Source organism: Humulus lupulus, chromosome 2 (genome assembly GCF_963169125.1).
Source record: "Humulus lupulus chromosome 2, drHumLupu1.1, whole genome shotgun sequence".
Lineage (NCBI taxonomy): Eukaryota > Viridiplantae > Streptophyta > Magnoliopsida > Rosales > Cannabaceae > Humulus > Humulus lupulus.
The window spans coordinates 210,095,595-210,119,156 of NC_084794.1; the positions used below are offsets into that span (position 1 = coordinate 210,095,595).

The 23,562-nt window shown below is 41.0% G+C and overlaps 1 protein-coding gene across 1 annotated transcript in view; it reads left to right on the forward strand.

Moving 5' to 3' along the window:
* Nucleotides 1-19,507: 19,507 nt before the first annotated feature.
* LOC133815133 (uncharacterized) overlaps nucleotides 19,508-23,562 on the forward strand; it is an 84,071-nt gene continuing 80,016 nt past the window's right edge. The window contains exon 1 of the mRNA XM_062248010.1: nucleotides 19,508-19,704. Within this exon, the coding sequence (XP_062103994.1) occupies nucleotides 19,508-19,704 (197 nt within the window). The remainder of the gene's footprint in view (nucleotides 19,705-23,562) is intronic.

Here is a 23,562-nt window from a genome sequence, read left to right on the forward strand (position 1 = left end):
TGGGTTGGTTCCAAGAGAAAACGCAAGGGAAGAAAAAAAAAACAAGGGTTTTGGCTCAACTGGGGGTTGCGCCGCGGCATGGCCAGGGGGAGCCGCGGCCTTTGGGGGATACTGAGTTTGGGCGCCTCTGTTTGAGGGGCGAGCCGCGACATGGCAAAGGAGGGCCACGGCCCTTAGTGGCTTTTTGGCCAGAAATGGCTTTTTGGCTCGGGGATGCAAGTCTAAGGCCCCGGGGTTGAACCTACTACCTAGTTGAGTAGTGTTTGATGTCTCGGAGGTTAGGTTTTGGTTTGGGAACCTTTTATTGTTCATTTTATTGATGGAATCCCATAATTGGTTATGACCAGGTAACCGCTAAAGGACCAAAAGGTTGATCGTTCTCAGGGTCATTCTTTTATTCATTCTAGCTCGAACCAGAGGTAAGAAAATTGCACCCCAAGCGTGACATGCATGAATACTCGTGAGGCATGCTGGTTGTGTAATATGGACATGGATTGAATATAGAATGTTGGGCATATGTTTCTCACTTGTGCATGGTACTGACTTATTAGTCACGTTTGGCAAAGGTGCTAGTATCAACTGTGAAGTTGTGACTCATTAGTCAGGTTCAGCAGTGGTACTGGGCACTGGTCACGTTGCACTGACTCATCAGTCAGAATTGGCAAAGGTGTTAGTATCAGCTGTGAAGCTGTGACTTATTAGTCAGGTTCGGCAGTGATACTGGACACTGGTCACATAGCACTGACTCATTAGTCAGAACGGCCTTAGCGTGGATCACGCAAGCCAACAAAGATTAGATCTAATCGACTATTAGCATTGAATGGCTCAAAGAGCATTAATGCCAGACCAACCCCGAGGGTCGATGAATGAAATAAGCGCTTGGAGGCTAGTGGCTTACCTAGCAGCCACTCTCCCTCTTGAATCATGTGATGTTCACTCATTGGTTTGAAATTTTTATGCTCAGTGTGATTATAATGATAATCATTTGATAATGTTTATATAAGTGTTATGTTTTCTTGCTGGGCTTTGGCTCATGGGTGCTATGTGGTGCAGGTAAAGGGAAAGAAAAGCTCACCTAGCCTTGAGTGGAGAGCTGATGTGGTGATGTGTACATATGCGGCCGCTTGACCACCACGGCCAAGGAGTTCTCAGAGGAACTAGGGGGTTTACCCTATTTTTGCCGCTTAGGTCGGCGGGATTGTAAATTTAAAACAGTAATGACCATTTTGTACTGAGAACCACTTGTAAATGTTTTGTTTAGCTCTGCAGAGCAGTTTGTAATGAACATATCCATTTCCTTTTTATTGGTTTTATACCTTAACCTGTTAATTACACCTAGAGCACGTTTTTTACCAAAGGACTCGGGTAGCGAGTCAAATTTCCGGTCCTTCTGGTAACCAAAGGACAGGGCGTTACACTTCTGGTAACCAAAACTCGCACTTCTTAAACTTGGCGTACAACCAGTGCTCTCTCAACCTCTGCAAGACTTGTCGAAGATGTTGCTCATGCTCTACCTCTAAACTGGAGTATACTAGGATGTCATCGATGAAGACAATAAAAAACTGATCCAAGAAGCCCTTGAATACCCTGTTCATGAGGTCCATGAAGGCTGCTAGGGCATTGGTCAAACCAAAAGACATGTCTAGAAACTCATAGTGCCCATACATCGTTCAGAAGGTCGTCTTCAGTATATCCTCGTCCTTGATCCTCAGCTGGTGATAACCAGATCGAAGATCAATCTTTCAAGAATACCTTCTTTCCCTACACTTGATCAAACAAGTCGTCGATCCTTGGTAGAGGGTACTTATTCTTGATGGTCAACTTGTTCAACTCTCTGTAGTCTATACACGTCCTCAGAGTCCCATCCTTCTTCTTCACAAACAAAACTGTGGCACCCCAAGGCAAGTAGCTAGGCCTGATAAACCCTAAATTAAGAAGCTTCTGTAACTGTATCTTCAATTCCTTCAGTTTTGTCGGTGCTATTCTTTACGGTGCCCTCGACACTGGCTCTATCCCCTGTGCCAACTCAATGACGAACTGAATCTCCCTGTGCGACGGCAGCCCTGGTAAATCCTTTGGGAACACATCCAAGAACTCACGAACTAATCTGGTCTCTCCCGACCCTGTTGGAAAAACTCTTGTAGTATCCACCACACTAGCTAGGAAACCTATACATCCTCCCTCTAATAGGTCCCTAGCTCTCAGTACTGATATCAATGGTATGCAGGGTCCACATACCGCACCCACAAAAAAAAAGGGATTTTCTCCCTCAGACTCAAAAGTCACCATCTTCTTCCTGCAATCAATGGTAGCCCCATATCTAACCAACCAATCCATACCTAAAATCAGGTCAAAGTCCTCCATACCTAACTCAATCAAGTCTACTGATAGCTCCCTACCATCAACCATCACTTGTAGTCCTATAATCCATCTCCTAGAAACTACCTGTTTCCCTGTAGGAAAAATAGGCCCGAACCCTGCAGTACAATACTCACTAGGTCTACAAATGAACACTCGAGCTGGTGTCAAGCTGTCCACCTTCCCTGCTTCTCCTTTCTTCACTATTAGGCAATCTTTCTTGAGGTGTCCCACCACCGCGCACACATAACAGGCCTTTGCTCGACATTCGGCCAGATGGCGTCTTTTGCACCTTGTGCACTCTGGGTAGCTTCCCCATGCATCACTGCCTCCCCATCGATCACCTTGAACACCCCAACCCCTCCTATTAGGATCAGCATCGGTCGAAGTGTCAGGGGCCTTCCTCTTCAAATCATTGTGGGCCCCACCCCGACCAAACCCAGAATATAGAGTCACCACCTTACGAACCTCCCGTCTTGCAGTGTTCTCCCTCTAAATTTTGTTTTCTGCTTCCTCAGCAGTAAGAGCCTTCTCAACAACCTGGGCATAAGTCGCCCCCCAGGTATTGTTGTAATTCTCACATCTCGGGCTATCATAGCATTAAGCCCTCTAATAAATCTGTCCTGTCTAGCTGCATCAGTAGGCACTAGATCTGGTGCGAACTTCGCAAGTCTGGTAAACTTCAGGGCATACTCTGTAACTGTCATATTGCCCTTAACTAACCCTACAAATTCATTCACTTTCGCTGCACTGACGACATCGTTATAAAACTTCTGATTGAACAAATCCTTGAATCCATCCCAACCCAAAATAGTAACATCTCTAGTCTGTGATGCAACTTCCCACCAAATGCAGGAATCCTCTCTCAGCATATAAGTGGCACATGCCACCCGATCATTACCTTCTACCCTCATGAAATCTAGGATACCAGTAATCATACCCATCCATTGTTCGACCTTCAGTGGATCTGGTCCTCCCTCGAAGATTGGAGGATGTTGTCTCCTGAACCGCTCATATAGTGGCTCCAACTGGTTCCCAATCTCGGATGTCTGTAAAACTGGTGCCATAATAGGTGGCACAATAGATGCAGCACTCTTTGATGGAGCCTGCTGTCTCAGTAAACTAATTTGTTCTTCCTAGCTCTGAAGCTGGGATTGCATATCTACCAATATATGTTGCCAGTTCTCGGGGGATGGCGGCGGGTTCTAGCCCTTGTCATCATCTCTAGCCTCGGACCCAGTGCTGACTAGTCCTATAGATCACCTTGGATGCATAGCTATCCAAGTTAATCTGCAATCAACGACTCGGCAATTAGACTATGATGACAGGGTAAAAATATTTCCATGATCCACCATTGGAACACAACCAATCACTAGCAATCAAGATATAAAAAATTACTCAAATATTCATCCACATGCAACTGCAACGCTAATAAGCACGCCTCAATATCATCACATAGCAGTCAAGGGTTAGGCCCTATCAGTATCTCATGCTCCCTTTTAATCCAACAGATTAACACATTCATATTCCTTTCAAACACTTAAGCCTATAAACATGAATATACAATTACCAAACCCTGAGCCAAGCTTGTCTTTAGGGGCGAGTGTACATGTCCAGCCAGTCTTCAGGAACCCTTAAACCTAGACGGCTCTGATACTAAGTTGTCACGCCCTAGATAACCAAGACCGTTACATTGTGTTTTTATAATTGTGCAAGACTTGCTAATCAAGTTGTTTAGTTGAAAATGTGACCCTAGAGTCATAATCAAGCTAGAGTTAAAAGATTTTGGTCATAAACAGATAATTTTTCATTAAAATAAATTATTAGTACATGGGATGCCAAAAACAAAATTTAAAGGACTTCTTTACAGCTTTCAAAAGTTAAATACAAGCAAAGGCCACTATAATGGAAAAATACACATTTTCGGTTTTCTTGTCCCTATACTATCCCTCGGCCGTGGTGGACGAGCAGCTGACTATGTACATCCCGCCCCCAAAGTTCTCCAACTCAGGATTAGTCCACCTTACTCTTGCCATTACCTACACCACGTAGAACCTGTGAGCCAAGGCCCAAAAAGAAAACCATAAAGCATGGCATAAATAATATAGACAATCAAATGATCCATAAAAAATAGTTAACGAGTTATTCAGCATGTCATAACAGACATTTAATCAGAGAAATCAATTATTCACAAGCCATACATCTCAATATTTAACAAGCTTTAAGCAACAGATCAACAATGATAAACATATCAATATTCATCATACAATACCCAAGGTCGACGCCCTTAGGCTGAACCCTCTATTTAACCCACTGACTCCGGCTCGCTTAGGCCGAGCTCAGTGATTATTTAGCTAACCTCAGCCCTCAATGGCAGAGCCGCGTCCTGTGCGCAAATATGAGTCCCAACACTCTTAGGCCATTTATTTCATGCTCACCTGACATATCATAATCATACATCATTTGTATTCAAATATAGGGAACCCTAGTCCCAACACATCCACACAAAAAGGGTGTAGTTTTCTTACCTTTAATTCCGAGCGGAGAAGGTGAAATGGTTCCGAGCACGATCCTTAGCCCCGAGCCTTGGCGATAAACCTAGTCACAAGGGTCAATGGTAACCATGAACTTCAAATCGAAACAAAATACCTAGGAGACTGAAACTAGCCTCCGGGACCTCCATTTCTACTAATCCAAGTAGTGGAAGCTGTTCGAGTGCCTAGGTTCGAACCCCCTGAATCCTAACAATTATTTAAACACTTCTAAGGCTAAAATTCCCAGGCGGGTTGCAATTTGCCCCCAATTCATAGAGGAAGCACCCCATCCAAAAGGGGAGGCGAGCCACGACTTGGCCCAGTGAGTCGCGGCGCGCCCCCAAGTCAGAGAGCAACCCAGACCTGAAGGGCCACATGCGCCACGGTGCCCCCCAGGCTGGGTTGTGGCACGCCCTTTCGAACCCAGGAAATCTGGGTTTTCACTCCATTTTTTCCCAACAAAGAATCACAAATCTTAAGCTAGAATTTTACCTAACAGCCTCCCCAATTCAACCATCAAACAAGGTACGAATTCAAGAATAAATCACCTATTTTGAACACCAAAACCTTAGCAATTATACTTCAATCACTATCCCAATTCATCAGCCATTATTACCCAAATCAGAACCAATCAAGCCTCCAAAATTCTGTCTATATCCAACTAGAAATTCAAAGATGAAGATTCAGAACCGTACCTCAATTGTGTTTGAACCTCCCACCAACTTCCAATCTAATACTCTTAAGCTTAAAGCCTCAAGCGCCCAAACTGAATTTTTCTAGTTGATTAGCTTTAAATTCCTCTAGCCTATGCTCCTTCAATTTCCTCAAGTCTCTAAGCTTCTAACTTCCGTCAAGTTCCTAAAATTCAATCACCAAGAGAGAGAGGAGAGAAATCATGATTGAGGAGAGACAGAGTGTGTAAACCGTGAGAGAGAAGGAAAATGTTCTGGGATGTTTCTACTTTCTTCTGTTTTAGTTCTAAATTCTGAATGTATCCCTTAATGGCTAAAAGTCTATTTTACCCTCCTAGGCTCTCTAATCCTCAAATGGCCCCTAGGGGTAAAAAGGTCATTTTACTCCAAATTCCCACTAATTCCTCGAGCGTTCCTAATATTTACCAATTAAATCCCATCATCCAATTAACTTCCAACTACTTACCTAATGTCTAATAATCACCAATATATTTTCTAAATTTCTGGAAATATTCCTAGGCTCCCCTGAGCCGGGTATAAATCCCCACTGTGACTATTTCGCCAATCTGCTCACTAGGACCGTCTCGAGCCATATATTGTAAATATATCTACATAATAATGTGGTCTCAACAATTTATCACATATAATCACATTTATGCCCTCAACGGGCCAAAATTACTAATACGCCCTTATAAGCTAAACATGGCCCACATGCTTATTTAATACTCATAAACATGCATTTCACATATCCATGTAATCATATAATCATTCATTTAATCATTTAATCACACATATATCAATTATGCCCTCCCGACACACTAATCAAGGCCCTTAAGCCCTAATAGTAATTTTGGGTCGTTACAAATAGCATATGGGCCTTGCTATTTGAGGAAGAGCTTATAAATGCACACTTAATGACCCTTGGATCCAACTTGGTACTTTTAGACAATGTGCTTTTGCAATAAGCAACTAACTCCCACACTTTAAGAAAGCCTAGGTTAGGCTTCTTTCCTCTCTATAACTCATATGAAGACACATTGTTCTTTTTCATAGGAATTTGATTTAATATATGGCACGCATCAAGCAAAGCTTCACCCCACAAATTATAACACAATTTAGCATGTAAAAGCATAGGGCTAATCATCTCAAGATATGTCCTATTCTTCCTTTCAGCTATTCTACTTTGTTGTAGAGTGTATAGTGTAGTGCATTCATGTACAATAGCACGTTTTTTCATAAAACTCATTAAAATCATTTGAAAAGTATTGAACACTGTATGACTTATAAGAATCTTAATTTTCCTTTTCAAATGATTTTCTACTTTAGTTTTATAGATTTTAAATTCATTAAATATCTTATCCTTACTCTTATGTAAATACACCTAGGTATACCTAGAACAATCATCTATAAAAGTTATGAAGTGTCTATTTGCTCCTCTAGGCAACATGCCATTTTATTCACATAAATCATTATTTATTATATCTAGTAAGTTTGAACATCTATCAATACTTGGAAAATATTTCTCAGCCATTTTAGATTTAACACATAATTAACAGTTATCATGCTCATTTACTTCACAATTAATTAATATTCATTTAAGAACTATTTTAATTATGCTATAACCTATATAAGCAAGTCTATTATGACACAAAGTAATAGAATTAGTATTAATCACATTGTAAGAGTTAGATGCCATATTATTATTGTCATTATCAAGAGTACAAAGTTTGATCATCCCTTCACATGAATAACCCTCTCTCACAAAAGTGCCTAATTTAGTCAAACTGAGTTTACCAAATTCAAATTCCATTATATTGGATTTACTCAATAAATCTCCACTTAGAATGTTTCTATTTATATCGGGAACATAGAAAACATTAGTTAGGGTCACTTTCTTTCCATTAATGAAGAACAAATCAATGCAGCCCCTTCCAAGAACCTTGAATCTCTTTTCATTTCCCATTTGGACTTCAAGTCTACCCTTTGCAACTTCAAAAGGTTTTAAAGTGAGTCTTATCATAGGTTGCATGAATGGTGGCACAAGTATCATACCACAATCCTTCCACCATTCCTTGAGTTGTATTAATTTCACTCAAGGTTGCAATGATCTTAATATCAAATGCATTGACCTTGGTATCCTTACTTAGGTTTGCAACGATCTCATTATCAAATGCATTGACCTTATTATCTTCACTTACTTTTGAAATGGCTCATCATCAATTGCATTGACCTATTTACTTTCTCTCAAGGTTGCATTAGTCTCATCACTACATGCATAAACTATGTCAAGTTCCTTTAGAGTTATCATCCATTCCTCATTGAATGCATTAATCTCAATAATGGCAGTAATGCATTCTTCATTGATTGCATTATTCTCAATTATGGTAATAATGCATTCCTCATTGATTGCATTAAATTTAATTAAGGTCACAAAGATATAATCATCAAGTAAAGTAACCTAATTAAATTCATTTAAAAGTGCAATGATCTCAACATCAATTGCCTTAACTGTAATCTTAAAAACTTCTAATTACTTAACGAAATATATTTTAGAAAAGAAAAGAAAAACACGTCAAATAAATGTGAGGTTCGACCCCTAAGGTCATTAAATCCTAACATGTACGTTTGCTGTCGCAGCTCTCCAACTCATTGTACAACTATTTTCTTGTCCTTATCTACACAAAGAGAACCCGTGACCCAAATTTAGCAAGAAGAATTGTATCAAACACAACCCAAAAACCCAAACAGAAAGATAAAACCAATACAATCATGTTTCACATCTGTATTTAATCAACATGTCCATAATATAACATAAGTATACTACCCTTGCAATGGGCCACTGCCCTTGTGACAACCCCTTGGGGTCTACCACACACCTAAGTTAATGAATATACCTCGTTCATAAATTTGTAACTAATAACATATTCATTACATATAAACATATACATGTTATAACAAAAATCGAGTACATCAAGCGTACACTCTGTATTCAGGTGTCTACTTTTCTTACCTCAAGTGCAGAAGCACTCACAAACATGTTCCTTCTAGTTTCCATACTGAGCCCTAATCCAATAACATTCAAACATGTACTTTTAGAGACTTATCACTAAAAAAAAATACCATGTAATCATTCTTATTCTTTATAAGACCTAATTCACTTTATAGTGCCCTCAAAAAAGTTTTAAAAGTCGCCAAGAAGTCAAGGAGGAAGTCCCCAACGAACCCCATATTTATCCAATCACATAAATATAACAAGCTTCCTAATAAATTTCACCATTAACCTGCATCAAGCATCAAGAACTACTATGAAAACCTCAAGATCTTAAAGAGAACCTACCCAAAGATAAAGTACAACCCTAGATCATGAAAATCCTCAACCAAAGTGCTCTAGATGATCCCAATTGTGAGATTTGAAGCGTGTTCCAATGGCTTCATGTTGGGGATTTATGCCCTAATTAAAACCTAATTTCTTTGTAGTCTTATTTTACTATCTATAAAAGAATAGAAATCAATTTTTGACTTTCTCAATCACTTTTCTCACATGTTTTATTTTCATGATTATTTGTTTAATATAAATTTCTATTAAATCCCGAGCATATACCTAATCATATTTATAGTGACGTAATCACAGTGAAATACAAATGTGATTATATGTTCAAACATAAGTTATTCATAAGATTAGTCAGTGCACAGGATTTACATTGACTTGCAAATCTACGATATGATCTTAAGATCGGATGTATTTGTTACATTACACTGGACCGATATTTACAGTAGATAGGATAAGTAAACATACCGTTATTATCTATTCTAGTCATATCATATAGTTGACCATAGGTCAATTAAATCTCAATTCTGAGTGGCTAGTATTCTAACTGATTTTATTATTTGAGTTCTTTGACTTGTTCATTACCAACTTACCCTACGAACTAGCCCATACTTACATCTTGGGAACTCGATAGTATAATTGAGTGGGAGTGCTAATCATAGATATGAACATCTATAGCTTCTGATGAAGAAGTAAAATGATGGTTTCCTTTTAGTTTGGTTCATGGTCCTAAATGAGAGAGATCTCATTTCAGTAATTAATATTAGTTTATTGAAATATCATTTACAAGGAAGTAAGTGTTTTAAGGATAAAATACAATGAGGGGTAAAACAGTATTTTAGTCCCATCTCATTGAAGACCATCTATAGAGGATTGAGTGATAATTATGGTTGTAACAATGTATAATTAATAACGTATCTATATTGCTTGTAGAGCGTTCTATGAATTCAAGAGTGCAATTCTAAGTCTTTAGTGGAGTCATGATGAATTAATAAGTTAGTAAATTTATGATAACTTATTCGAGCTTGATTTTATAGGCCCATGGTCCCCATTGTACCTTGGATAAAATCATCTAGATAGTCTCAATGAATTGATATAATTATCAATTAGTGTAGATGCAAAAAATCCACCAAGAAAAAAAATATTAACAAGTAAACACACGATCCCGCGTTGAGATGAGTAAGGGTCTGCGAAGATGAAAGAAGTGACCCAACGAGCAACACAAGCTGAGTTTTAGAGATTGGGCAAGCCTAAAGCCTAAGGCCTAGAATGAGGATAAGTCGCATTGTGTAAAATGACCCCTGATGTAGTCCTAAGAGGCCACAGGTCCAATGATGGAACCTTCAATCCTCACGATATTGGCTACATCCCGGACATGCCCATCTCGCACATATGCACATGTTTCACCATGCCTCGTGGGGGCGTCTCGTGCGCCCAAGGGCCTCGCCTAGGTGCGTTTCGCGAAGCCGTCTCGCGTGGTCATCCTCGTGGCCTCACCCAGGTGCGTCTTGCATAGGCAGCCCCATGGCCTCGTGCCCCATGTAGCTATAACCTCCACCTCGTGGAGCCGTCTCGCAAAACCGCCCATGGACCTACTGGCCTCGTGTGGGTACCATCTCATGCAGGCGCGCCTACGGCCTCGCGCCCTACCCAGCCGCACCCCACACAGCCGGGCCCAGGGGCCTCGCGTGAGTAATGCCTCGTGGAGATGCTCCAACGGGCCTCGCGCCCCAAGCAGCCGCGACCCCTGCCTCGCCTGGGGGACGTCTCGCGCAGCCACGGTCCCAGCCTCTCCCAGGTTCTGCGTCGCACACCTAGGGGCCTCGCTTGGGTGACGCCTAGTGGAGATACTTCAGCAGGCCTTGCGCCCTACGCAGCCGCGACCCCTACCTCGCCTGGGGGACGTCTCGCGCGGCCACAGCCCCAGCCTCGCTTAAGTTCCGCCTCAAGCACCAGCCATGCTAAGGGCCTAGTGGCCTCGCCTCGCAAGGCACACAGCGCCAGCCGCGTCCTTAAGGGCCTCGCAAGGCACAGCCTCCACTAAGCACTCCTGGGCCACATACTAAGGGCCTCGCGATGTGGGGGCTGAAAAATGATGGTCTCGCAAGATGAGATCCTAATCTTATTCATAGGTGTCATGTCTCATCACACACGCATTAGGCCATACCTCCCTTCCTAAGGTAAGGGCCACCACGGGGCACTACTCCCCCTATGAGTCACATGAGATGGGGAGTCAAGGGTCCCTCGGACATGCAGTCGAGGAAGGTCAACAGAGGCCTCACAATGATTTGACATGAAGTCAGGAGAGAAACAAAATGAGCCAACAGACCAAGAAGAGTTGGAGTAGGGATACAGTGTCCGCGCCAGATGGGTAGTGGCAGTACAAGAATTGTACATGGTCAGGATTTTCCCAGCACGCTTATGAGGTCAGTACCCAACAAGTAGTGGAGGCATAATATGGTACCAAGACAAGAGCACTTTTGCAGGCCCCTGACACGTACTAGAGTAGACCACCACTCTTCCAACACCACTACCACCTGTACTGCTATCCTGACAGTGTACTCATGTACTATTTTTTCCTGAGGGACCACTATGTACAAAGGAGCCATTAGAGCTCCAATATAAATAGATGATGACCCTCCAGAAAGGGGGTTGGAAAATTCATTGTATGCAGAAGCTATTAAGCAATATACATCTTTCACTCCATTGTTCATCTGTGTTTATCCCTCCATAAGTTAATTCTAAGTTCTTATCTAAACATCGCCGCATTTATCTTTGAGTTTTCTTACCTAATTTCATTGGCGAGATTTCACTGTCAACAGTTTGGCACCGTCTGTTGGAAGAACAAGCATCAAGCCAGTGTTCTTCCATCACTTCCAACAAAGAAAGATGCTAAGATGTTCAAAACGCCTATGGCCAATACAAGAGGATGACGTTCGCCAGAACGAAGTAGAGCGGAGGGCTTCCAAGAAAGATCCCCCTCCGTCTAAGCATGGAGATAGACCAGAGGAACCTCTTCCCCCAGGGAAGGGGAGGGAAGCATCGTCCCCAACTATCCAGCCCGACGGAGGTCATTCAGAGCCACTACTGTATCCACTTAATCGGCCCCTGCTGACACAACGCTCAGGCCACCAAGACCCAGGTCCCTCGACGCACTGGCCAGGCAGGAGTCCCGGGGTACGCTCGGTAAGTTCCAGCTCAAGGACTCGCTTCTACAAGGAGGAGATTCACGAGTTGCATAAAAAGACTCAAAGGCTGGAAACCACGATAGAGAATATGCAGGAGGTTTTAAACGACCTACTGCAAGGGAAGTCAATCATACCCCTCCCAAAGCGTAAAGGGAAGGATCATGAAAAAGGGGAAAACACTATCCCCATAGACGATGGGGGAACCCAACTTTCCACCAGTAAAACCCCCCAGGCAAAGTACCATGGGGGACCTAGGCCGACGAAATGTCCCCAGGAGAAAATGCAGAGAGAAGATGATGGTCGTAAGAACGAGGCCGAAGTCCCCTCAAAAGAGGCACCCCCTGGCCTAAGAAAAGAGCTCCATGGGAAGAGGTCAGATGTAAGACACGCACCCCCCGCGATTCCCCCAAGGAACACAACCAAGGCAAGGGATCAGGCCAAGAACCCGCAAGACTCCTTATGCAAAAAGAGGAGGGGACTAGACACCAAAATGCGAAGCCCTCGGGGCAAGATCACCACTGCACTTGGGGGGCACATGGATGATGAAGAATTCGACCGTGACTCACCCTTCACAAGGGAGATTCAGGCTGAGCAAGTGCCCACTGGCTTCAGAGAGCCTCGCATGACTTCGTACGAGGGTACTACAGACCCAAAATATCACATAGACTCCTTCAATAACTTTATGAGGTTAAGAGGGGTCAACAAAAGGGAAAAGTGTCATTGCTTTGTCGTTACGCTTAAAGGAGTGGCGTACAAGTGGTTCAAGAGATTAAGGCCAGGAATAATCGAGTCATGGCAACAATTCTCTGATGAATTTCTTCAGCAGCACCATGCAGCCTGTGATTACGTCATGCCAACTACCAACCTCGCTAACATAAAACAAGGTGAGAATGAAAGTTTGAAGGACTACGTCCATAGGTTCAGTATAGAGGCAACAAAGGTGGGAGATTTAACCAAAGTGGAGCTCAAGATGGCTATTACAGCCGGATTTCGTCCAGGAAGCATGTTATGGGGTAGCATGCTCAAAAGAGAAGTTTTGAATTTGGATGACTTCGAGAGAGAGCACAGAAGTACATATGTGTGGAAGAGGGCCATAAGAACTTCCATGTCGAAGAAAGCGAACCTTCCTCCAGTGGCCAAACTACCAATACATCTGGAGATTCCATATAGAAGGGGGCATCGTGCTAGAGGGGTCGCAGACCATGTTTGAGATCGAACGAAGACCCTCTAGCCATGAAAGTCCCCACCCGAGGGCAAATCACCTCAAAAGAAGACGCCTCCAAAAAGGGTCTCCAAAGCAGACGCCTCCAAAAAGGGTCTCCAAAGCAGACGCCTCCAAAAAGGGTCTCCAAAGCAGATGCCTCCAAAAAGGGTCTCCAAAGCAGACGCCTCCAAAAAGGGTCTCCAAAGCAGACGCCTCCAAAAAGGGTCTCCAAAGCAGATGCCTCCAAAAAGGGTCTCCAAAGCAGACACCTCCAGAAAGGGTCTCCAAAGCAGACGCCTCCAAAAAGGGTCTCCAAAGCAGACGCCTCCAAAAAGGGTCTCCAAAGTAGACGCCTCCAAAAAGGGTCTCCAAAGTAGACGCCTGCAAAGAGGGTCTAAAAAGTAGATGCTTGCAAAAAGGGTCTCAAAAGTAGACGCCTGGAAAAAGGGTCTCAAAAGTAGGCGCTTACGAAAAAGGGTCTCAAAGAAGACGCTTGCAAAAAGGGTCTCAAAGAAGACGCTTGCAAAAATAGTACTATGCCTAATGACGAGAAGGACGCTTCTCGCAAGAAAAAATAAGCGCGCGCAAAAGTATGTAAAAGGATAGCTAGAACCCAAGGGGTCAACATATCCTTATAGATACGATCAAGGTGCACCAAACAGAGACCTATCGAACCCCCTTTCATGTGGGTTCCAAAGGACCTCGAGCATGATAAATACAAAAAAAATAAATAAAAAAGAAGAAGAAGAAGAATAAGAGAATGACACAAAGGAAGAAAAGAGTCTACAAGAACGCCTAAAGGCCTCCCTGAAGACGAGGGGGCAAGTGTGGATGCAAAAAATCCACCAAGAAAAAAAAATAATAACAAGTAAACACACGATCCCGCGTTGAGATGAGTAAGAGTCTGTGAAGATGAAAGAAGTGACCCAACAACCAGCGCAAGCTGAGTTTTAGAGATCGGGCTAGCCTAGAGCCTAAGGCCTAGAATGATGATAAGTCGCATTGTGCAAAATGACGCCTGATGTAGTCCTAAGAGGCCACGGGTCCAATGAGGGAACCTTCGATCCTCACGATATTGGCTACATCCCATACATGCCCATCTCGCACATATGAACATGTTGCACCATGCCTCGTGGGGGCGTCTCGCCTAGGTGCGTTTCGTGAAGCCGTCTCGCGTGGGAGTCCTCGTGGCCTTGCCCAGGTGCGTCTTGCATAGGCAACCCCATGCAGCTATAACCTCCACCTCGTGGAGCTGTCTCGTGAAGCCTCCCATGGACCTACTGGCCTCGCATGGGTGCCATCTCACGCATGCGCACCCACAGCCTCACGCCCTACACAGCCGCGGCCACTACACAGTCGTGCCCCACACAGCCACGCCCAGGGGCCTCGCGTGGGTAACACCTCGCGGAGATGCTCCAACGGGCCTCATACCCCAAGCAACCGCGACCCATGCCTCGCCTCGGGGATGTCTCGCGCAGCCACGGTCCCAGCCTCGCCCAGGTTCCGCCTCGCGCACCTAGGGGCATCGCTTGGATGACGCCTCGCGGAGATGCTCCAGCAGGCCTTGCGCCCTACGCAGCCGCGACCCCTACCTCGCCTGGGGGACGTCTCGCGCGGCCACCACCCCAGCCTCGCCCAAGTTCCACCTCGCGCACTAGCCATGCTATGGGCCTAGTGGCCTTGCCTTGCGCGCCAGCCGCGTCCTTAAGGGCCTCGCAAGGCACAGCCTCCACTAAGCACTCCTGGGCCACATACTAAGGGCCTCGCGATGTGGGGGCTGAAAAATGATGGTCTCACAAGATGAGATCCTAATCTTATTCATAGGTGTCATGTCTCATCACACACGCATTAGGCCATACCTCCCTTCCTAAGGTAAGGGCCACCACGGGGCACTACTCCCCCTATGAGTCACATGAGATGGGGAGTCAAGGGTCCCTCGGACATGCAGTCGAGGAAGGTCAACAGAGGCCTCACAATGATTTGACATGAAGTCAGGAGAGAAACAAAATGAGCCAACAGACCAAGAAGAGTTGGAGTAGGGATACAGTGTCCGCGCCAGATGGGTAGTGGCAGTACAAGAATTGTACATGGTCAGGATTTTCCCAGCACGCTTATGAGGTCAGTACCCAATAAGTAGTGGAGACATAATATGGTACCAAGACAAGAGCACTTTTCCAGGCCCCTGACACGTACTAGAGTAAACCACCACTCTTCCAACACCACTACCACCTGTAATGCTATCCTGACAGTGTACTCATGTACTATTTTTTCCTGAGGGACCACTATGTACAAAGGATCCATTAGAGCTCCAATATAAATAGATGATGACCCTCCAAAAAAGGGGGTTGGAAAATTCATTGTATGCAGAAGCTATTAAGCAATATACATCTTTCACTCCATTGTTCATCTGTGTTTATCCCTCCATAAGTTAATTATAAATTCTTATCTAAACATCGACGCATTTATCTTTGAGTTTTCCGACCTAATTTCGTTGACGAGATTTCACCATCAACAATTAGAATTATCAAAGTTGACCAGGTCAATTTTGGATAGTTTCACAGAGTTTTACAATTTTAAGAAAGAAAAAGATTTTAGGGAAGATTTATTAATTAAGACAAATTAGTTTCTAAGTTAATAAATAAGTTTAAATCAATGTTCAAATTATAAATAATTAATTCGATAAAGGAGTTAAATAATTATTTAATTAATTCATCAATAGAAAATAATACAAGCCTTGATTTTAAGTCCAATGGGCTTATAATTAAATGGGAAATTTCTCGGGCCTAAAGATTATGAGAATTTCGACCTAATGGCTGATATTATCTATTATTTTATTGATTTTTTAATTAAAATGAATTTCCTAATTGAGTCTATAAAAGGAATGCTAAGTGAGAGTTGAAATCACTTTTTTGAATCACTTCTTTTGAGAAGATCAGAAGATCTATTCTTGATGCTCTAGGTTTTAGATTTTCTCTACAACATAAGTCCTTTTCTAAGCCTCAATATTATCTTATATTCTTCCTCTCTTTGTATCAATCTCATGTGTTGAGAATTTCCCACTATAGTCTAGGTGATTCTAAGGATAGTTTGGAAGGCTGTGAAAAAAATTGAAGATCGGTTCAGTTTCTTGGTGATACTCTGCGACAGAAAGGATTCAAGGATTAGAGAAACTGAAGGAAGAACTAATACATTCCACTGTGTATAATGTATGTGTTCTTATCATTTTCTCTGTTTATATTAAATTATAGAAACGTGTTCTAGGTTGTCTTATATTAATGTGTTTAATATATGATTTACATGAAGATAATTAAGATCCTGTATAAGTTTTTCCAACAACTGGCCTCAGAGCCTTTGGTAATCTTTATTTTCATGCATTAACATGGTAAAAAATGAATTATTTGATGTGTTGAATAATTGGATGGATTTCATGTTTTTTATGAAGCATATTGATTCTTATGTGATTATTAGCGAATTTGAGTTATTTTGTTGTGTTTTCTATGCAATTAATTTTTATAAATGATTTATTTAATATAAAACATGGTAAAAATTATTTAGAAAATATTTTTTGATTGAAAAATTACACACAATTTTATTAAATTTTTTTTTTCGGGCTTTGGCCGCGGCCACCATTTCACTGGTCGCGGCTTGTAATAAATTTCTCCTTAAATTTTTTGGGTTTTGGATGCCACCACCATTTCACGGACCGCGACTTGTGATAAATTTTTTCTTAAATTTTTGGGTTCTAGCCGCGACCACCTTTTCACTGGCCGCGATCTGCGATAAATTTTTTCTTAAAATTCGAATTTTGAATGTATTTTTAATGGGTTACTACAAAAATATCAAAAAAATTATATTTTTTAAAATTATATATATTTTAAATATGATATTTTTGTTGTTTGATCTTTTAAAAAATAGATATTTTCTACAAAGATTCAAATTCAAATTTAAAAATAGGTTGACTAATTAATTTTAAAATTTTTAATATATTAAAATATTAGAATTAAGTTATTAGATATTAAAGATATTTTTGAAATCTTTTATTTGAAAATAAAAATATCTGATTATTCTATGAATTTTAATATTTTAATAATTTGAAATTTGAAAATTTGTTCACTAGATAGTTTTATAGATATTTGAATTTGTTTAAATGTTTAAGATATATTTTCAAATACAATAGATGGTATTTTTTTTAAATTTATAACTGGTTAAATTTTAAAAAATATAATGTTTTTCAAACTAATTAATAAAATATTTTTATTAATAAATGGGATTCAAAATAACTTTGGTAATTTGTTGATAAATCTTATTTAAATTAAATTAATATTTTTCGAAATGACCTAAACTAAGTTTATTGTTGATAAATGAAATTTAAATTAACTTTTGTTAATTGTTGATGAATTTAATTTAAATTGACTTATTTATTTTTGCAAAAATTTAATTAATTCGAATTTTTGGATAAATTCTAGAAAATTAATTGTGGTATTTTTGCAAATGAAACAAATTGTGGTATTTTTGTATAAATTCATAGACTTGCTCATATAGTAACATGATTAGGCCCATCCAATTATAACATGTTTGTTTGCACTATATGTATTTTTGCAATTGGACTTAGATGCATATAGTGGCCCATATGTTGATTAATATATGGATCTTGCTAAATAAAACATTCATAAAATGTTAGGTTTTGTTTGGGCCCATTAAAAAATGTATAGTTTAAATTCCTCTTTTATGGGTGGTTCCACTTGTGAAGGCCCATTTGCTTTACATGACTATAGTGGCCCTAATAAATTAATAACAATCAATAAAGCAAAGGTTTAAATTCATGTCTTTTGGACCTTGTATGGAAGTATGGGGGCCTTAGTAGTGGGAATGACATACTGGACCCATCCCTCCTCCATACAAGCCCAATTATTAAGGCCCATTTGCCTGAGTTGGACCTAATTGTATAGGTTCATTATAATAGTTATTCTTAAATATTGATTAGCAACAAATTAATTCTAATTTAATTGAATTTGTTTCAATGTGACACTTTAGAATCAATAGAAAATTATAGGACTTTGGTTTTAAAAATTTACTTTTTTTTTTAATTTTTAGAGAACCATAGCCATTAATTTTCGAAAAATAAATAATGAAAATACTATTTTTAATTAATAACGAGCTTATTTTAAGAATTATATTCGATCTCTACCGTTGGTTTAACAAGGTCAATAGCTTAATTGGGCCTCGAGATGCTTTGATTCGTCGCCCTACAGAAGGTGCACATTAGTTATTTGGACAAGGTTAGATTTCAAAAGATAGATAATTATTGGTCAAAATTCTAATAGACTCACCCCTACGGTGGCTAATAGCACTAAATCTATTGATTATCGAAACCGTGGGTCTGGCTCATAAAATAAGAGATTTTGTTTCCTTATTTTGATCGAATAGTAGGTTGTTAATAATGGTGTCCATTATTAAATGAGTTTACAACTCTAGTTAACTAATGGTATTTTTTTACTCTCGCCAACTGAGACAACGATATCATATAATAGTTAAAAACCTAAAAAAATAGAGGTATGCTTTTTTGGTATTATTTTTGTCTTACTTATTTATGGTATATGTTGTGCTATTTCTTGAAATTAGAGTGAATAGAAGATTTATTGAGCAAATGTGATTGATTTCTATTTTATTGATAATATGTAGTATTAAGTATGGTTGTGTCTACTCGCATCCTTTCTCAACTTTCTATGGAAAAACTCACTAGAGACAACTTACTTAAGTGGAAGCAGAACATAAACATAGTATTGATTGGTGACAACTCCAAGTTCGTCATGACTGAGGAATCCCCAGAAGTTCTAGCTGAAGGTTCTACCAAGTCTGTAAGAGACAAATATGGGTGTTGGTAGACGGCGAATAACAAGGCACGGTACTACATGTTGACTAGTATGGTGGACACTCTCAAGAAAAAGATGAACAATGTTGAGACGACCTATGAAATCATGAATTAGATACAAGACATGTTCGGTGCAAAGTCTGTGCAAACTCATTTTGAGGCCACCAAGAAATATGTCAATGCTCGGATGGAACCATCTCAACACATTCGTGATCACCTGATCAAGATGACCAACTACTTTCAGGAAGCAATTATAGATGAGGAGACTCAAGTCGGCTTAAACCTCAACAATATCTCTCCAACTTTCCTACCGTTCACCACAAACTATGTGATGAATAAACTCAACCATGGTCTAATGCAGCTCATGAAAAAGCTTCAGACTTTCGATTCTATAATGGGTGGACCAAGCAAGGGAGGAGAAAAGAAGAATACTGTTGCTGTTGTTGATTCAGCTAAGGATGAAGCTAACCAAGCATCGTCTTCGAAAGCTGGAGACAAGAGGAAAGATGGACAAAACAAAACCCCAGCGTGCAAAGGCTGCAAAGACGACCCCACAACCAAGTGCATAGACGCCTAAGGGGAAAAAAAAGAAAAACAAGAAAGGTAATGGTAAGTGTTTTCACTGTAAAGAGAAGGGGCATTGGAAACAGGATTGCTCCAAGTTTCTAGTAGTGAAAAACAAAGGTAATGATTATAGTTCATATATCTTAGAAACATGTGTTTTAGAGAATGATAAATTCGTTTGGATTATTGATTCTAAATCTACTAATCATGTTTGTAACTCTTTACAAATTCTTGAATAGTGAGAGGAAGTGGATGAAGGCAACTTAAAGCGTAGAGTTGGGAACAGAGCGTTCGTTACGGTCCAAGCTAGAGGAAGAGCTCGCTTGAAGTTCATAAATAAATATTTAATTTTGAAAGGCGTATTTTTTATTAAGGATTTTAGTAGAAATTTAATTTCAGTTTCCATGTTACAATTAAAATAATTTGTTATGACTTTCACAAGTTTTAATAGATTTATTTGTTTCAATGGATCATAATTGTGTATTGCATGTTTGGAAAATGGGCTTTATATTTTGCGACCTAACGAACCCCTATAACGACCTAAAAAAACAAGTTAAGCGAATAGAATCAGCTTAACATGAAGGAAGCGAACAGACTACTATTTTAAGGGAAACGATTAGATACTTACCAATATCACAGAATGACCTATGATCATATTGGAGGGCATTGGTAAAAAAGTATTGACTAAACTAGCGACCAGGGTTGGAAACACCACTCCTACGGACTTCCCCACCAGAATAGCTACACAAGTGGTAGAATCCTTCATAACTTGATACACGGTTGGACATGATATTGAACAAGTAGTGAACCTCCAAAGCATCAGAGGGAGGCCAATCTAATACTCTATACAAAATGCGCAGCAGTACCAATAGTCTGTAACTGTTAAGCGTCAGTTGGAATGGGGCTATCCCAAAATAGTCATATATTTCCACAAAGTATGAATGAAGCGCTAGGAAGGCACCTGCTTGGCAATGCATGGGACTCCACGCGGTATACCCATCTGGTGGGGAGCCTGCTTGCTCATCATTAACAGGGACTCTAAGACAGAGATAGCCAATATGTCCATACTTATTTATTAAATGGGACAAGTCACTCGTAGAAAAGATGGATCTCGGTGTTACAAAACCATCTGAGCTAAAGATTTCTCCAAGCCTTTTTTTGGTATAGTCAACCTTTTTCCTCTTCCTTAATGCTCTTGATTTCTTAGGAGACATGGACTTGGTCCCAGATCAGAAGCAAATAGGGATGAACAGATCCCAATACACCTCAAAGAATGAGGCCTAACCAGATTGTAAAAGAAACCAGACTCCTCGAACACCAAGCAAAACCATGTACCTGAAAAGGAAAGGAAAGAGTAAGATTTTGTTCGCACATACACATTATGAGGAATGTTCGCTCAAAAGTGTACAACTAGGATGAACTGAACTGAAAAAAAAGACTAGAACATAGAAATGAGATTGCTTACAAAAGAATCTATACTTGGGAAGAACAAGGGAACTGACTCATTAAAGGAGTTCAAGCTTCCTGTTCGTTTATGGGTTAGTTCAAGCATCTTGTTCATTTATGGGTTTGTTCAAGCATCTTGTTTGTTTATGGGTTATGTTATCCCTCAAAATTCAAGAGATGATATGGCGAATGAGAAAGCGGCACGTGACATCACAAGTCATGGAAAAATGACAAAGTATTGAAAAAAGATCGGTGAGAAAAAAAGGATAGGTCCAGGAACTATAAAGAAGTCGATTAATCCTAGATCCCCTAGGGGTGGTCGGCCTGGCCCTAGCCCCTAGGAATGGTCGGCCTGACATGATCAAGAGCCACATGGGTGGTCGACCCACCCTATTCTTCATAGGGTGGTTGGCCTAAAATCCCACATACACCTCACTAGATATAGCTCACGCTCGTTCAAGCTGAGATCAACAGACCTAGCACCAAGAGGATCAACAGGCCTAGCACCCAGAGGATCAACAGGTCTAGCACCCAGAGGGTCATCAAGACTAGCACCCAAGCTCTAAAGGGTCATTGGGCCTAGCACCTAAGTCTCATGGACCAACCGAGACTTAGCATTTTCCCAAAGGTTTCAATCGTGCATCGTCACCCACGATCCAGAGAAACAACGAGAAGACCTATGATCTCATAATCATGGGAAGGTGGACACGTATCTCCACTATCCAATAATCATGTACCGAACCACGATCTCAAGTATTACTGATCATGTAACAACCCCTGGGTACTATAAATAAAGGACCCAGGGCTTCATAAAGGGAATTTTTTTGGAGTAAGACTGCCTCCTTCATGACTAAGAAGAATAACACTTCCTCTTGGAGTAAGACTGTTACCAACCCAAAGGCCCCCTCCAAGGGGGACAGTTGAAACAACATAGGAGAGGAAGGTCAGACATTTGAGAGGCATGAAAGGAATGGATACGGCCGCTCAAAGTCTCAAATTCATGTAGGAGGAGAGGCTCGGGGGCAGGACTGCACCGGAAAGGGCAAGGCATACCCACCACCCCTACACCCTCACTCTCACAATGGAAAAGAACCGATGAACAACACCAATACTGTGTTTGATAGGCTCGGAAAAGATGCACAACCTTAGGATATGAGGGAGGTGATGAACATGAGGACCAACACTCAAGAGGGGGTACCAGGGATGTCTACCCCACCTGGAGCAGCGATCCCACCAGCAGTGCAGGATCAAATAGATGCACTCACCATGGCTGTTTAGGGCCTGAAAAAGAAAACTTCTGACATCGAGTTGGTTCATATAAGTTGGAGTCCCTTCAGTTCCAAGATCCACGTTGCTCAACCACCACTGAAATACAAGACCCAAAAACTTCCCAAAAACGCTGGAAAGAAGGACCTAGTAGACATATAGGAAAGTTTGAGGATCAGAAGAAGTTACTCAGTGTGGAGCATGATTATAGGTGCAGGGTATTCCCTGCCACTCTCTCTGACTCAGCTCAAGAATGGTTTTGGAAATTCAAACCTAGATCCATCACTTCCTGGGATCAGTTCAGGAAGGAATTTTGCAGGGTCTTTAGCGCTAGACGGATTCAACCAGTTTATGCCAATCAGCTAGCTGACATCAAGCAAGGGAAGGCTGAATCCCTGAAAGACTACATCCAAAGATTCATGAGGGAGGAAAACCAAACATCCATAGTAGGAGATGAAGGGAAGTTCGTTGCCATCTCAACATGAGTAATTTATTGTAGTCCCTTGTGGGATAGCATACACAGGAACCCCGTCAACACCTTGCAGGAGTTCTTGGACCGAGTAGAAAAATACATGAAGCTAGATGACGCTATAATGAAAGAAGAAAAAGGCATAAACCATCCAACCACTATCAAGCCAGGGAAGAATGGTGCAAACCCTCTGGGTTAAAATGGGGGAATTAGTAAGAAGATGAATACCTCAGGGGTCGAGCAGAGTGGAGAAAAGACGGCTAAGTCAGCACCAACTGAACAACAGCCTAAGCATCTACCCTACTAGCACAGGTTCACCAATTATATTGTTTTAACTACATCAAGGGCTGAGATTTGATTGGCAATATACCATGAGGTACTATACCGAAAGCCACCACCCTTGCGCTCAGAAGGAAAGAGGGACAAGAACAAGTTTTGTCATTTCCATAATGACTATGGACACGACACAAACGATTGCAAATAGTTGAAGGATGAGATAGAGTTTCTCCTTCGATCAGGAAAACTGGTGCTTTCATTGAGAGTTTTCCACAAGAACCTATCTCTTGAGGACCTAGGACCTGTCTCTCAAGAACCTGTCTATTTGATCATGTTTGATCCTAGTTCTTTAGGATAATTCTCGA